The sequence below is a fragment of the Anguilla rostrata genome, chromosome 7 (genome assembly GCF_018555375.3).
Source record: "Anguilla rostrata isolate EN2019 chromosome 7, ASM1855537v3, whole genome shotgun sequence".
Lineage (NCBI taxonomy): Eukaryota > Metazoa > Chordata > Actinopteri > Anguilliformes > Anguillidae > Anguilla > Anguilla rostrata.
Genome location: NC_057939.1, coordinates 18,921,800 through 18,935,539, shown reverse-complemented (window position 1 = coordinate 18,935,539; position 13,740 = coordinate 18,921,800). Strand labels below are relative to the sequence as shown.

The window sequence follows — 13,740 nt, the reverse complement described above, 5'->3', positions numbered from 1 at the left end:
GACCAATATTTTGTCAGCTGCAATAGTTCAATAGAAACCATTGCTATGAACTAATATCAAAATAATGAAGAAAAATTATACAGTATAAAATAAAACTTTAAATGTAGCGATGGTTAAATCAGGACAACATTAAGTACGTCCCTCATAAAAAAACATATTCGATTCAAAATATTCCCGTTGACTGCAAAACGATTACAGTTGGATGGTGAACGTAACTGAAACTTTCATGGGAGGTTGTAGTCAAAAGGACAGACCTGTGATGACGTCAGGGGGTGGAATTTCAACATGGAGCCCGGGGCAGGTCTGTGAGAGTGGAGTTCCCAATGGATAGCTTAAGAATAACTGCAAGGACTGAATCGAGGAGTCGCTAACGCAGGAGAAAGTTCAAAACCTAAATGTTGTGAACTTTTACGGCATTAAATATATGACCCGTTTGGAATTTGAACAACAATACCAAACTTCAAAGTGCGAGGGAAGTTTATGCGTTTTGATTGCTTACTTTGCTGGGAATTGTTTTTGTTTGACATCGCTTAAGATTTAGCTCGCTCGCTAGTTATACGAAAAGTTGAGCTAAAGTAGGCGTACTATAAGTTATTCAGCAGCTTGTTGAAAACTGATTTTTCTTTACCGTATACCTGACCTAAATACTGGGCCGTAACGAGTGGATTGTGGTTTGTTCAATGGATAAACTCGGCAATCAGAAAGTTTTCTGTCGACTGAGCCTCGATCAGATTTCCAGAAGTTACAGTCTTAGCGTGGAATAACTGCAGCTGTCTCCTTATGAAAAAGAAAGCAAGATCCCGACTTCGCTTCACTCGCTGGGCAACAAAGGAAATGTAACTGGAGTTAAAACTGCATGTTGTGTTGTGTAACCGTTGTCGCTCCGGCAAGAAGACATTTAACACTTTTTTACACTCGTGACACACAGTGAGAGCTGTAACGAGATGCATTGGTAACGTTAGCTGAATCCAACCGTTCGGCAAACAAAGAGGATGTCGAGACGGTCTGTCGGTTTGATTGACGCCGACCACATACAACCAAATCCATGCAAAAAATGGGAGAGAAATGCTACAATGCGGAGGACGAGGTGGTTGCGATATGACTGAAACAAGTGCATCTTTTTTTCTGAAACATTGGTTTTATTTTAACTGGATTGCCGTAGACCGCCAGGCCATTGTAAAATACACCACTTGAAACATTTTGCGTGCATTCATCTTGTTTGGATTTACAGTTAACCCCTCTTATGCGCGCGGTTTTATTTCTAATTTTATTAGAGATGAAGGTCCACGCTGCATATGTCTTGCGAGTCACTGCATTTTTGTTTTTGACGAGCAATGGCTTGACAATATCATCTGATTGTAAAACATCTGAAGAACGTCCACGAAACACTGGGAAAGGCTCCATTCCTGCAGCGACATTGGAGAGAGTGGTGTGCAGCAATATGGACCTCGATCAGGTGCTACCTTCAGACTCGTTTCCCAACAGGACAGTGACCCTGTAAGTAAAATAAATAAACAGCAATGCTACGTTAATGTCCTCTAAGTGTTTCATTTCCAGCCTCCTGAGGTGACGAAATGTATCAATATCAAAATACAGGTCGTTAAACACAAACACAGAAAGAACAATCCCCTGTTTATAAATATATTCATAATTCTCTGGGTTGCCCCTGAAGCCCGTGGTTTGTGTTTGGTAAAAACAGTTTATTTAGGTCAAATGTGAATAATATGAGTGTGGTTGTCGATGCTTTTGATCAGTTTGGCCCTTCACAGTACTGGCCAAAGGGAAAGTTCAGATTGCACAGGAACTCCGTTTTTGACTCGTAAATAAGGCTACCATTTAATGTCGTATGTTTAGACTGGCCTTAAAGGCAGTGCATGTCATTTGTGCTTTAACTTTGAAGTGAATCGCAACTTTATGTTAAGAGTAAAGAACTGTATGTAAATGGGAGGTTTAAGTATCTATCACTTGTATTATTTGGTTATTGTACTTCAGCTAAGCCTAGATTATGTATGAAGTGAGTAAATTTCGTTAGCTGCTGTCATATAGCTCCAGTTCAAATGCAGTAACCGTAGCCTTACCTTGGTTAGGCAGTGTTCACATCTTAAGCATTTTGCTGACATCACTTGGTTGTGCATCACTCATCTCTTCACTTGATTGTGCACCAGTATATTTCAGTTCCTTCTAAGAAAGAGAATTGCCACATTTTCCACCCTGAGCGATTTGATATGGGTAGATTGCTGATGCCCAAAAATGAGTCAAATAGCCTTTTATGAACCCTGTTTCACATAGAGTATCATCTATAGATGATGGGTCCAACTGAATATTGTATTATTTTAGTTATTATTCTGGATCTTAGTTCTTATCCTCTTTCTTAATATGTAGTTACTGTCATAATGATTTTCTTTCTCATGCAAATGCCGTAGGGCTGATGAGATGTATCCTGTTTAGTGCTACTCCAGTCTGCATACCAGTCAGCCTACTGTGCATTTATTTTTACCGGGTTACTGTTCTTGTGCACAGATGATTTCTACAAATCACAGCCACTGGTCTGCATGCCTTTAATTCAACATGTCTGTTTAAACTGGCAAAAGGAGCTTTGTGACAAGAATACAACAGGCATCCTCTTTCCTGTGTAAGAATTAGAAACAGTCATGAGTGAAGTTTACTGATCATAATGATAATAACTGGTTCCAGCCTGGCAGTAGATGTTTCTTTAACCTTGTGCTACTTGGTCAGTTAAGTCCCAAGGAAGTTCAGCTGCTAAGATGAACAAATACACAAAGGTGTAAAGGTGACAAATAGCCCTGCATGTGGGTTCTGATTGTAATTTAGTATTCAGGTCTTTAAAAAACAACAACAAACAAAGAATTTCAGTGTCTTGTAACAGAATGCCTCATTTTAATGCCTAAGTTTAGATTTTTTTTAAAAAGCTTAGTTTTTGAAGGAAAGCATAAAGCCTAACATTTGGCTGTTTACATTTGTTTCCTTTTAGTGGACTGGAAAACAAAAAACCACACGTTTCCTGGGCCTAATCTGGTTTCCACTGTAGTGGGTGCTTTTTTTATTTTTGCCTATGCTTCTGAAGCATGTCCAGAAAGTTGAATGTATTGTATCAATTTAGAGGTTATTATGTGTCTCCCATTCCTTAGTAATTCAAGGAAACATTTCTATTCCTTAAATTCCTTAGTAGTAAGAAGGGGGATGGTACCTGTAGTTTTTGAAGTTAAAGTTTCATAAATAATACTTATCCCTGTGTTGTTGCCAGTGAGGTGAAATTGTAGTGTTTTTGAAGGAGCGTTCTGCTATAAGGCATGACGGTGACTGATTGTTCTTAGATGGTAGTGGAAATGGTGCCTTCCTCTGGAGTCACAACGTTGGGGGAGCCTCGTTTGTTTATTTGAAGGATGTCTTTCACAGACCGTCTGAAACAAAATGCTCACAGCCAAATGGCCTACGTTGTTCTCAGCTGGTCTTGCTGGAGAAAATACTTAAGTTTTGTTTGGAAGTGATTTGTCCTCCTTGTTGTGAAGCCGTTTTAGAATAGCTTGTTTGGGGGAGGGATGGGTGTTGAAAGGGGGGCTGAGAAATGGACTCGCTAATTCCGTCCAGACATGCGAGTGTAATGCAAAGCGCCTACGAGGGCCGGGGCCGGGGTGTTTATTAACGGCCTGTAAAATCGGCGGCCCGCCCCCATTTTGCGCTGGTGCTCGGAGGTTTTATGACCCCGGTCGAGTGTCCCGCGGAGGAGCCGACAGCGGTCAGGGCTGTCTGCCGGCCGCGGGGCTGGGCTGGGCTGGGCCTGCGGGGTCCCGGGCAGCTTCCCCGCTGCTCCCATCAACCTCCCGTGACCCTGAAAATCAATCACTTCCCCTTCCCGGACACTGTAAATCAGCCTTTCAGTAGGCCACTTTGCCACTTTGCATGGACTTGCTGTGAGGGAGCGCATATCGCTAAGGAAAATGGCTGGTCAGCAAGCGGGAACTGAAATGTCCTGCGTAGAATAGCATTTTTGATGGATGGATAGCAGTTTCTGACACTCGAATGAACCATGATATTTACAAATGCATAACCCCCACCCACCCTGTATAAGTTAGTGTGATGGTATCTGCTTGAAATCACATTTGTACTGAAACAAAAGCTGCATTGTGCTGCACCAAGCATGGGGATGGAATTGGGGTTTTTTTTTTACCATAAGAGCCACAGGGAAACTAGGTGGTTTGTTTCACTCAGTTTGACTTTACTAAGGAATTCCAGAAGGGGAAACTTGGGAACGTGGATGTCTGACGCTCCGACTCACCTTGCCGCTGCGGAAAAATGAACTCCCTTCCCCTCGGCTTCACTCCGGACCTGCGCTACTGCCCGGCCGGGGCAATAGGTGACGGAAATGTTTATACTGCCTTCTGTGGGGGGAGGAGTGGCGGGGGCCAGGAAGAGTGGTCCATTCTCTCCGAGCTTCTCGACCCATCACGCATTCCCAAACCCCCCTGCCCCCCCCACCCCCCCTCCTCCATTTCACACCCATACTCTGGACCCAGGTCACAGCCTTCCTCTTTGGCAGGCGGGGGTAAAACAATTGGCCCGTGTGAAAGCTCCTACTGGGGTCAGGGCTGTATTGACGCTGACTTCATTCCTGTTTCCGTCAGCACATAGACACCTTTCATGTGTCGGGCAATTGGGGCAACCGGGCTTGTTTGAGCCCCAGTGTGAAGCTGTTCAGGCGCTAGCTGTTAAAGACCCAGGTGGAATCGTACAGGGCTCTACAGTGCTCCCATTTCAGAAGCATTTGCTCCTGAAAATCTGTGCTAACTTGAAAATGTATTTAGGAGCACATCTAGAAATTGTGGTGCTTAGTGTGCTCCTACATGTTTCAACTTAGGAGCACATGTGCTCCTTGGACAAAAGTTCTTGCTATAGTTGAAAACAAACCAGTAAATATTTGGATAAAATTAATTTTCATAGATTGTATTCTGCTGTACTACAGTGTACATCTGCTTATAACAGTATATGCTGCTTATATGAGGTCTGCATGTTTTGTGGGGACGTAAAAATGTTTAATTTCTTTTCTCTAACATGTCAGACACAACATAATTGGAGCAGCTGTAATAATCAAGTATATCAGTTGGCTCATGTTTTGGTGGACTGGGGAATTGCTCTAGTAAAGTTTTTATCTTCTGCAGTTACACTGATAAATGAACAAATATATTTGTGTTAACCTCATAAGATGCTTTATAAGTTACAATGTCTGAAATAAAAAATATAGCATTAAATTGACATTTGTTACTGTTGGCAGGTGACAGTAGAATGTATACATAGCTACATTTTATGGTGCATATAGTCATGTTTTTCAAAATTGAAGTTGTTACAGAGTGATAAGAAATATATGGTGCATAATAGCATCTTTAGTAACATGACACCCAACTGCAAAATGTGTTGTGTGGACAGTTAATGGATTTTAAAAAACTTAGGCGTGCCAAGCATAATATAACTTTCTCATGTACTGTAATGTTAATTAAATATTGGCGTATGAGCTATGCATTGCCCTTGGCAAGAACAGTGTCAGCTGTCAAGTCTTTACAGTCTTGTGTTAAAAAGAAACCAGACTTTTTTTTCAAAGGACACCACACTTACTGAGTGATCTGGCTATAGTTCTGATGCTTCCCCCAAGTTTCTTGTATCCCAGTTACTTCCCCCACGTCTTCATTATGTGACTCAGTCAAAGACCAGCTCAGGAATCCAAAACTGAACTTTTAGTGTCAGACTGATGGGCGCTGGCCTGCGCTGCTTGAATTTCTCAGAGGGATTTGTTGATTTGTTGTGTGTTAATGGATCCCTTCCCAGCAGCACCTGAGTGGCCCCTTTCAGTAGGCCACACCTGGCACTCGCTGGCCGGAGAGCGGGGTTCACGTCAGGAAGAGGCGACGGTTTCCTCCTGCCTCTGCAGAGTCAGTTTAACTTGATTGCACAGTCGAGTCCCGTAAACCACCACGGTTCGTAACCGTGTGGAATCGGCGCGACGCCCAGGCATTCCAACGCGTCGAAAACTGAAACGGCCTGGGCTGAACCGGGCCTTCCTCCTTCTGGATAAATGATTTAGTTTTGTTGCCATTAATATCGTGTTGTTGCAAACAAGTGTTTAAAAGTTTAAACTTACCACTGTTGCGGCTGTGTGGTATAATGGTTAGAGAGCTGGACTCGTAACTCAGAGGATGTGGGTTTGATTCTTACGTGGGACACTGCTGTGTTGTACCCCCTTGAGCAAGGTACTTAACGTGAATTTCTTCAGAAAAATATCCATTTGAATTAATGGAATGGCTCAAAAAGTTCTTTAATATATTGTCTGTGTATGTCACACTGGATAAAACTGCTAAATGCCAGAACAGATTATATTATTGTTGCGTGTGGCAAAATATTTCGCTGCAAAAACATATTTTTGTTGTTGCCTCCTCAGGAGAAGCATATCTGCACACACTTTGAGCCTTTGGAGAATCTGTTTAACCTGCGCCTGTTAGCACGCGGTCACACGGCCTGCGGACTGAGCTGATTGAACAGTGCTGATATGCCCACGGGCTAAGCTTTCTTCTGTGGAACATCCCTTGAAAGACATGCAGTGTGTTTTCCTTTGCTGGTGTGCAGTGTTGCTTTTAAAAAAAAGCAAAACCTGGAGACTGTAGAATGAACAAAGGAAAAAAGGAGGACTTGAGTGAATGGAACCTTTCAGTACTCAAAAGGATCAACGTTTTTGTCATTCATAAATGGATCAGACCAGCTACCAGTCTGTGTATGTAAGGGTTATTCACTTGTTGTTAGATAGCCCATAGTGGGCTATGTTCATCATGTACAGCTTATATAATAGGCTACATCCGGTATGCAAACTTTAAGCATTTTTGGTTGGGTGGTACAGGACATTACTTAAGCTTTACCTTTCACTGAAGGGGCTGTCTGAGTAGAATCGAAATGGGATATGTGGAGACCTATGGTTTTAGTAGAAGGGCTAGGCACCATTTATACCTTAGTGGAAACAGTACTCTATTCAAAGTCTTCTGCAGCAGCACAAGTGCTCCTATGTGAAGCCGGGCGTTTTGTAAAAAACAAGCAGAGTTCTTAAGCACAACGATTTGACTTCCAAGTTTTAACTTTAGAACGGCTTTATGAGAAACTGTGAATAAATATCCTTACAAATTGCCCTCTGCGGAATTCACCGTGTGTCAGGGCTTTGGCATGCGTCTGTCCGGCTACGCGGGATTGCTTACCTAACCCTTGTGGGGCCGCATTAAGGCCATATTAACATATTTTAAGAGACGTGTTCTTTTCTGTGAACAAAATGTCCTTTTCCCGGAATACTGGATTTGCTACTCCATGCATGTAGTCTCATCTTGATTTCGGGAGGAATTTTTGGCACACGCCGCAGGGCGAAAGCCTGTGGTAGCTGCCCCCGTTGAGTGTTCATAGACGTGGCCTAAACAAAGTGCATTTTGAATTAGTCACATCTGTTGGGGTCACTCGTATCCTAAGAAACTTTGTCAACCAAGACCAATTTAAGCAGACTGTATAAATGGATGTTTTCATTTTTTGGTTTGAACACACTAAAATGGGTTGTCATTTTGCACACATTGCCACATTAATACGATGCTGTCTACATGTAGGCTATTCATATGTTATTGCTTTGTTTCAGGGCAAGTATTGATGAGCCTTAATTCTGTTTAACACAGCTTTTTTTCCCCTGCATGTGTTAACAGTGAGTGTGGGCAGCACTGCAGAACCTGACACAGTTTGATTGACACTACTCAAATTTACTATGGTGTTCAGTCAGTGAAACTGCTCCTGTCATGCTTTTCAACCTTGCACTAATCATACCTATAGCCAGGAGGAACACAGTGACATACCTGTAAGCTGCGGTTTGCTGTCAAATTTTATTAAAATAAGGAACTTTTTAACAGTGGCGTCCAGTTGAGATTTGACCTTGGCCGACATTGAAACTTAAGTAGCCTATGTGGGCTGAAGATGAGATTCACCGTAGGCTGGACGAGAGTGGGCAAAAGGGAATCGCATTTATTTCCAGTCACAGTGAGTCACTGTGAGTCACACAGTCTTTTTTATGTGATATGTGTATGGTATGGTGTAATTAGACATTAGGTCAAAAAGTTGTAGTCGAAGTTCCTGCGGTGAATTGGTGAAACAGGCATTGTAAATTTTCCTTTGATGTGTGCAGCCGAAATGTAGAACATCAGAAACGGATCAGATCATTAAATACCAGGAACAGGAAAGTGACTGCAGTGATTAGGGAATGAGAGTGCTGATTTGAGTCTGAGGGCCTGTTCTTAGCACACGTGTGCATGTTAGTGCAGAATTTCGATAGCCGCAGTGGCTTTGGTCGAGTGTGAAGGGCAATGGTGATCTCAGTTTAATGGATTGTCGACTTTCTGTAAGATGGGAGACCGCTTTTTTATTATTACTTTTTTGCCCCGTCCTGTCAGAGACGCCGCTCTTTTCCCACAGGTTCAGGCGCATTCCTTCCGGACGCGCTGTCCCGTCCCGGGGGTTTATTGGGAGGGTTCGGTCGGGAGACGACCGTAATTTCACCCATTAAGCCGGCTGCCGCTGACCTCCTTTGTCTCGGCCGAGGAATCCGTCCGCCGCCGCCGGTTCCGGGGGGGGGTGGGGGGGTTGAAGGGCACCCCGGCGGGGTTTTTACGAGCTAACTGCGGCCGCAAACCGGCTTCCTCTTTTGTTTTCAGTCCTGGGAGTCTGCGTTTCACGAGCCTGCCTTTATTTACCTCTTCAGACCCGAGACGCGTTGTCCAGGAAGCGTTCCCTCTCTGCGGCCGGAACGTTCCGCGAGTCCGTGGATGTGACGGGCATTTAGTAGTGCGTCATGGTAACTCTCATGAGAAATCTCTGCCCTGTCGTTCAGTGGTCTCTGCCCAAATGGAACCCAAATGGCCAGCTTTTAGTGGACGATAAATCACATTGTCAGAGACAATTGTAGAGGAGGTAGCATGCAGTCTATATGTCTGCATCCTCTTAATGCATTACCCTATGGGCTACAGCCTGTTGTCTCTCTGTTTAACCTCACTCAGCTTCAGAAGACAATGGGATATTATCATCAGATTGTATTTGCCACTGTGCAGAATTTAAAAGTCACAGGGCCAGTTTAAATTAGCGTTAATTGGTGCCATTAGTTCACGTAATATACTCCTTTGGCTGAAGTTCATTTAGCCTTGTTAGGAAAGAAAAAATGCATGTGCGTGAGCCGTTGTTGCTCAATGTCCATTGACATCAGAGTAGAAAAACACCGCTTTTACTTTGAAATGGTTTCCCCGTCTGTCAGCTGGGCAGGTGCTGCCTGCATTGTTTGTGAATGGATCAGCGCTCCACACAGGCCGGGGCCGCTCTGTCCTGCTGAATAACTGGCTTCGGGGCTTTGTGGGTGGTCGGCGCGTTCCGTCTGGGGTTATTTGGAGACGTCCAAATTCTGAAATACCTGCGCTACGATCACATTATGAGATGTCATACAGGGCAACGTTTCGGACATTCTGACAGCATTGCAGAGCCGTAATGGAGGAATAGCCTAGTGTGACAGGCAGGATGTATGAACGATCAGGCTGTTGCGTCCATGAATGATCCGCAGTTGTAGCTGAGAGTCTTGCAGGAAGATAACATTTTTCCAGTCGACAGATCCGTGTGCCTTGCAGTAAGTTTTTTGAGACAGGATTTCTATGGAACGGCACGTACAGAGTTTATATTGAGATACTACTCTCGTAGCTTCCTGGAAGGGAGGTGTGCGCGGGCGAAGAGAGAGGTGGCAATCTGATCCCGAACATGCCGGGACACAGTTGTTCGGGGAGCGCGGCATGCTCCCTCTGAAGCCCTGTCGCCGCGCTGGGGGAGAGCTGGGCTTTAGCCTGTGGTCTGGCATTCCTGCGTCCGTCACCGCCTGTCCGGGCTGAGCCCTTCCAAGCGCCGCACCGAAACGAGCTCCGTGGACAGCGGCTCCTAAACGGGAAATCTCCCATATGCCCCCCCTGCCCTGGTCCCCCCGGTGCCCTCATCAGATAGCGGGATGTGTTATTTACTCTGTTGATTGATTGCGGCCAGTTGTTTGGCGAGCGGTCGCGGCTCTGCCCCGTTTCCTGTGGGAGTGGCGGTGTCTGGGGCGCGCGCGCTGATTGGGTGGAGGCTGGAGGTGAAGGCCGTTAAGGGCTCTCGGCTCGCGCTGTCGGCTCCTCTCCGGTCGGGGTTGGGGTCTCCGCTGCAGGTTCTCCGTTTCCCCTCCCCTCTCCTGCAGCTAAGCTGGGTGGAATGCAGAACGGGGTTTCACAGAGACTGAGATCGCTGTAAACTCCTGTTCTGACGTTTATTTAGTGTGAAAGCTAAACCCTGGTATGCCGATACCTGGAAAAAGAAAAAACTATAGGCCCAGGACATATGTACACCTCCAGAATTAGATTAGATATCACCTAGCAGGTGTTCTCATTCCAAAAGTGGACAACATCAGTGTTTTTCTCAGGAATACAGAAGTGCGATATCACCAAGAAAGCTGAGAAGGCTAGTTTGTTATCAGTAAGTGTAATGTTAACCTAACAAACCGACTGTGTGTTGAAACAGTCGAAAGTACCCCGACTAGGTTGAAGACGGCCACAAATAGACTAACTGCTGTTGGCTATTATAACACTTCCATTCAGACAGTTGTAAGCCTCTAATTTAGGTTCCTCTGAACCTCTGGGTTGGTACGAGCTGGTACACGAAGGTGCCCAAACGAGGATCTGGGCCTCTTAGGGGCTAGTTTTACAGCAGTGAGTGTGTGGTGTGTGTGTGTGTGTGTGGTTTGTGCGTGTGTTTGTGTCTGTGTGTGCTTCTCTCCTCTGTGGGGTCATACTCCAGTCATGGGAGAGAGCTCTGAGCTTATGACTCAGAAGGAGCCCCTTACAAAGATTTATTTTGACAGCTAGAAAGTCACAAGGCCGCCCGAGCGCATTTATCCAGCCGTTCTTTTCAAATTTCCCCCAATTTGGCCTGCGCACGTACTGTTTTTCCAAACCAAGCCCCGCATGCACGCGCGCCCAGAGCGCGAATGTTACCGTGCCTTACCGAACCATCTGAAAGGCTGCTGCATGTCTTGTGTCAATAAACAGGCTATAATTAGAACAGGATTTCTCCTAAGGTCATCGAGCCAAGAGACGGTTATGTCAAGCCGTCCTGTGTTTGTTTTGTTTTTTGTCGTCTGTTTCTCTTACTCCCCTCATTTATTTACTTAACTTCCTGAGTTTATTTTCTCTTTTTTTTTTGAGCTCTTAGTTTTATTACGTTCACACACAGTTTGCACAGCAACGTTGTGTATGAGCCCCTCGTTCACGCGATTACACTATCAGGTAGGAATCCGGACCAGACCAGTAGTTTCACAATGCAAATTGTGGTTGCTCCAGTATGCCCTCGAGTGTGTGGCACTGTGTGTATTGATTTATTACGTATTTGCAATATTATGGCTGCGCTTTTGTCTGAGCTAAACTGCGGCATCTGGAGTTTTGTGGCAAGGCTCTTTCTGGACCGTAAGTCGAGGCCAGTGGCGTATTTTCCCTGAGGTTTTGGAATGGAGGAGAAAAAATGCCAATGGTGGTGTCAATCGTGGTCGCGTTACCCTCCACTCCCCCACCCCCCCAATGCTGGAAAAAATGCCAACCGCAAGCCCGATCGGTCTCGCCGCAGGATGACTTGAGGACTTTAGCTGGGCATCTTGGTTTAGCCCTCTCTGCGCATTCCTGCTAACGGGAATTCTAGCGAGGGGCAAACGAAATGTAAAAACCGCGTGAGACGTGGCCACAGGGCTGGAAGCCTCCTGCTTGGAAGCTTCTGCCGGGCAGCCAGCGCGCGGTTTGGACCGGTTCGCGCCGCGCGGACTGTGCAGACACCAGCAGGTTTACATTGGACGACCTGCAGCGCGCGCTGCAATGCAGGCCCCGTGAAGCAGCCCTGTGTGCTCGGGGATGTATTTTAAGGGAGTAACAGCTTCACACTGGTGGAGCTTCAGCCAAGCCTCTGTCTGTTATTCTAGAGAGGGAGGGGCCACCTCCTGACCCCCCCTCCCTCCCCCTCCCATTCCCCCTCCTCCTCCCCCAGCCACCACCACCACTGCCGCCCCCGCACCCCTGGCTTTATTGCCAGTGCGTTCACGTTCTGAGCTTCTCCAGCCAGTCCTGTGTTTTCCTTCTCCTTACAGTGCGGTTGGCTGACTCGTGATTACGGGTATAATTGCCCCCGGTGATTATCTGCATTCCCGTCACACGTCGTATGTGGCCCTTTCATTTTCATCGCAGTTAATATGGAAATTTCTTCTAAATATTGCTGCCTTTTTTCCACCCCCCTCCTTTTTTTTACTGTTTGGATGAGAGAGGGAAAAAAAAGTACAGGATGAAAATGAGTAGAAAATATTTTACTGCCGCTGTTTAATGTTTGAGAGCAGATGTGGGAACCGCCAATTAACGGTGGCACGAGAGTTTATTTGACGCTGTTCGCGGGCACGCTGATCCTAACTGGCCTGCATTGTAAGCCGTACTCACTGGGCACGAGTGGGAAAGGGAAAGCCCTGAGACAGGTTATTGACAGTGAGTGCTGTGGGAGTGCAAACCCCTCTCGATTCACATGCGTTCTAAGAAGGTCTGTTTCTCTTCACTTTTTGAGCTGTGCTTTCAGGAAGAGCGCTTTTATTCATTAAGAATATCCCCCACCTTGCTTTTGAACCGACATGATTGGAAGCGCGCGTTTGTGAGTAAACCTTTTTCATTTAAGGCTTTATTTCTCTGAGGAAAACAGGAATGCGTTTGAACTTGCGTTCGGTTACGCCCGGGGACACGAATGCACCGGAACTGGGCGGTTTTTACCTCTTCAGACGATGCCACAAAACAGAGCAGCGCTGCAGTTTAATCAGAGTATCAAAGGCATCAGAACTATCTGTCAGGGTGATCAAGCATATAATCTCGCTTCAAACGACTTCATACGGTATGTAAAGCTATGAAAACAAGCGGTAAATTAGTCATGCTCGCTCCCAGTCTGTTTATCATACCCCGAGCCTTCATACCTCAGACATCAGGTGCGGAGATGCTATCGTTTTAACGAAAGGCACGCGCGTTATCGCGTCTCAGATACGCGACGGAACTGAGCGCTGTAGAGGCTGATGGGTAGAGCCTTGGATCACAGAAGCCGTAGCACAGGAACATCCTGGTAAAGAACCAAAACAACCATCCACACAATGGCGGCTGCGGCTACCTGTCAGACACCGTGGAACATTCCTCACGTCCCACATCGACTAGCATCCCGATTGAAGAGATATGAGAAGTTTATGAAGATAATGTACATTTCCTTATCTATAGGCAAAAAATAATAAAATGTCTGTGTTAAATATAACACCAGTCTGTCTTAATATCATTTATCTGGTCATCTCAACCTATGTTTTTTCTGGGGAATTTTTAAGTTATTTTTTTAACGCATTGATGTAGTGAATATTAATTACCACACCTAGTGGTCATACAATGATCATTACCTAATTATGTATGTAGCTATAAAATTAAAATGCTCATTGTAAACAGAGCATACATCTCATAACTAAATTGATTTCCTCATCTTCTGCCTCATCCGCAGATTTGTGTTTTGGTGAATCAATATGTGTATTTGTGAAAAAATTCCATTGGGTTTTATTTTATTTTATTTATTTGTTTGTTTGACTGTTACAAAAAATACTTCATTTTG

The 13,740-nt window shown here is 45.1% G+C and overlaps 1 protein-coding gene across 1 annotated transcript in view; it reads left to right on the top strand.

The window, feature by feature from the left end:
* Positions 1–251: 251 nt before the first annotated feature.
* The window catches only part of adgra3 (adhesion G protein-coupled receptor A3), a 41,858-nt gene continuing 28,369 nt past the window's right edge, over positions 252–13,740 (top strand). Inside the window, exon 1 of the mRNA XM_064343464.1 lies at positions 252–1,497. Within this exon, the coding sequence (XP_064199534.1) occupies positions 1,244–1,497 (254 nt within the window). The 5' untranslated portion in view covers positions 252–1,243. The remainder of the gene's footprint in view (positions 1,498–13,740) is intronic.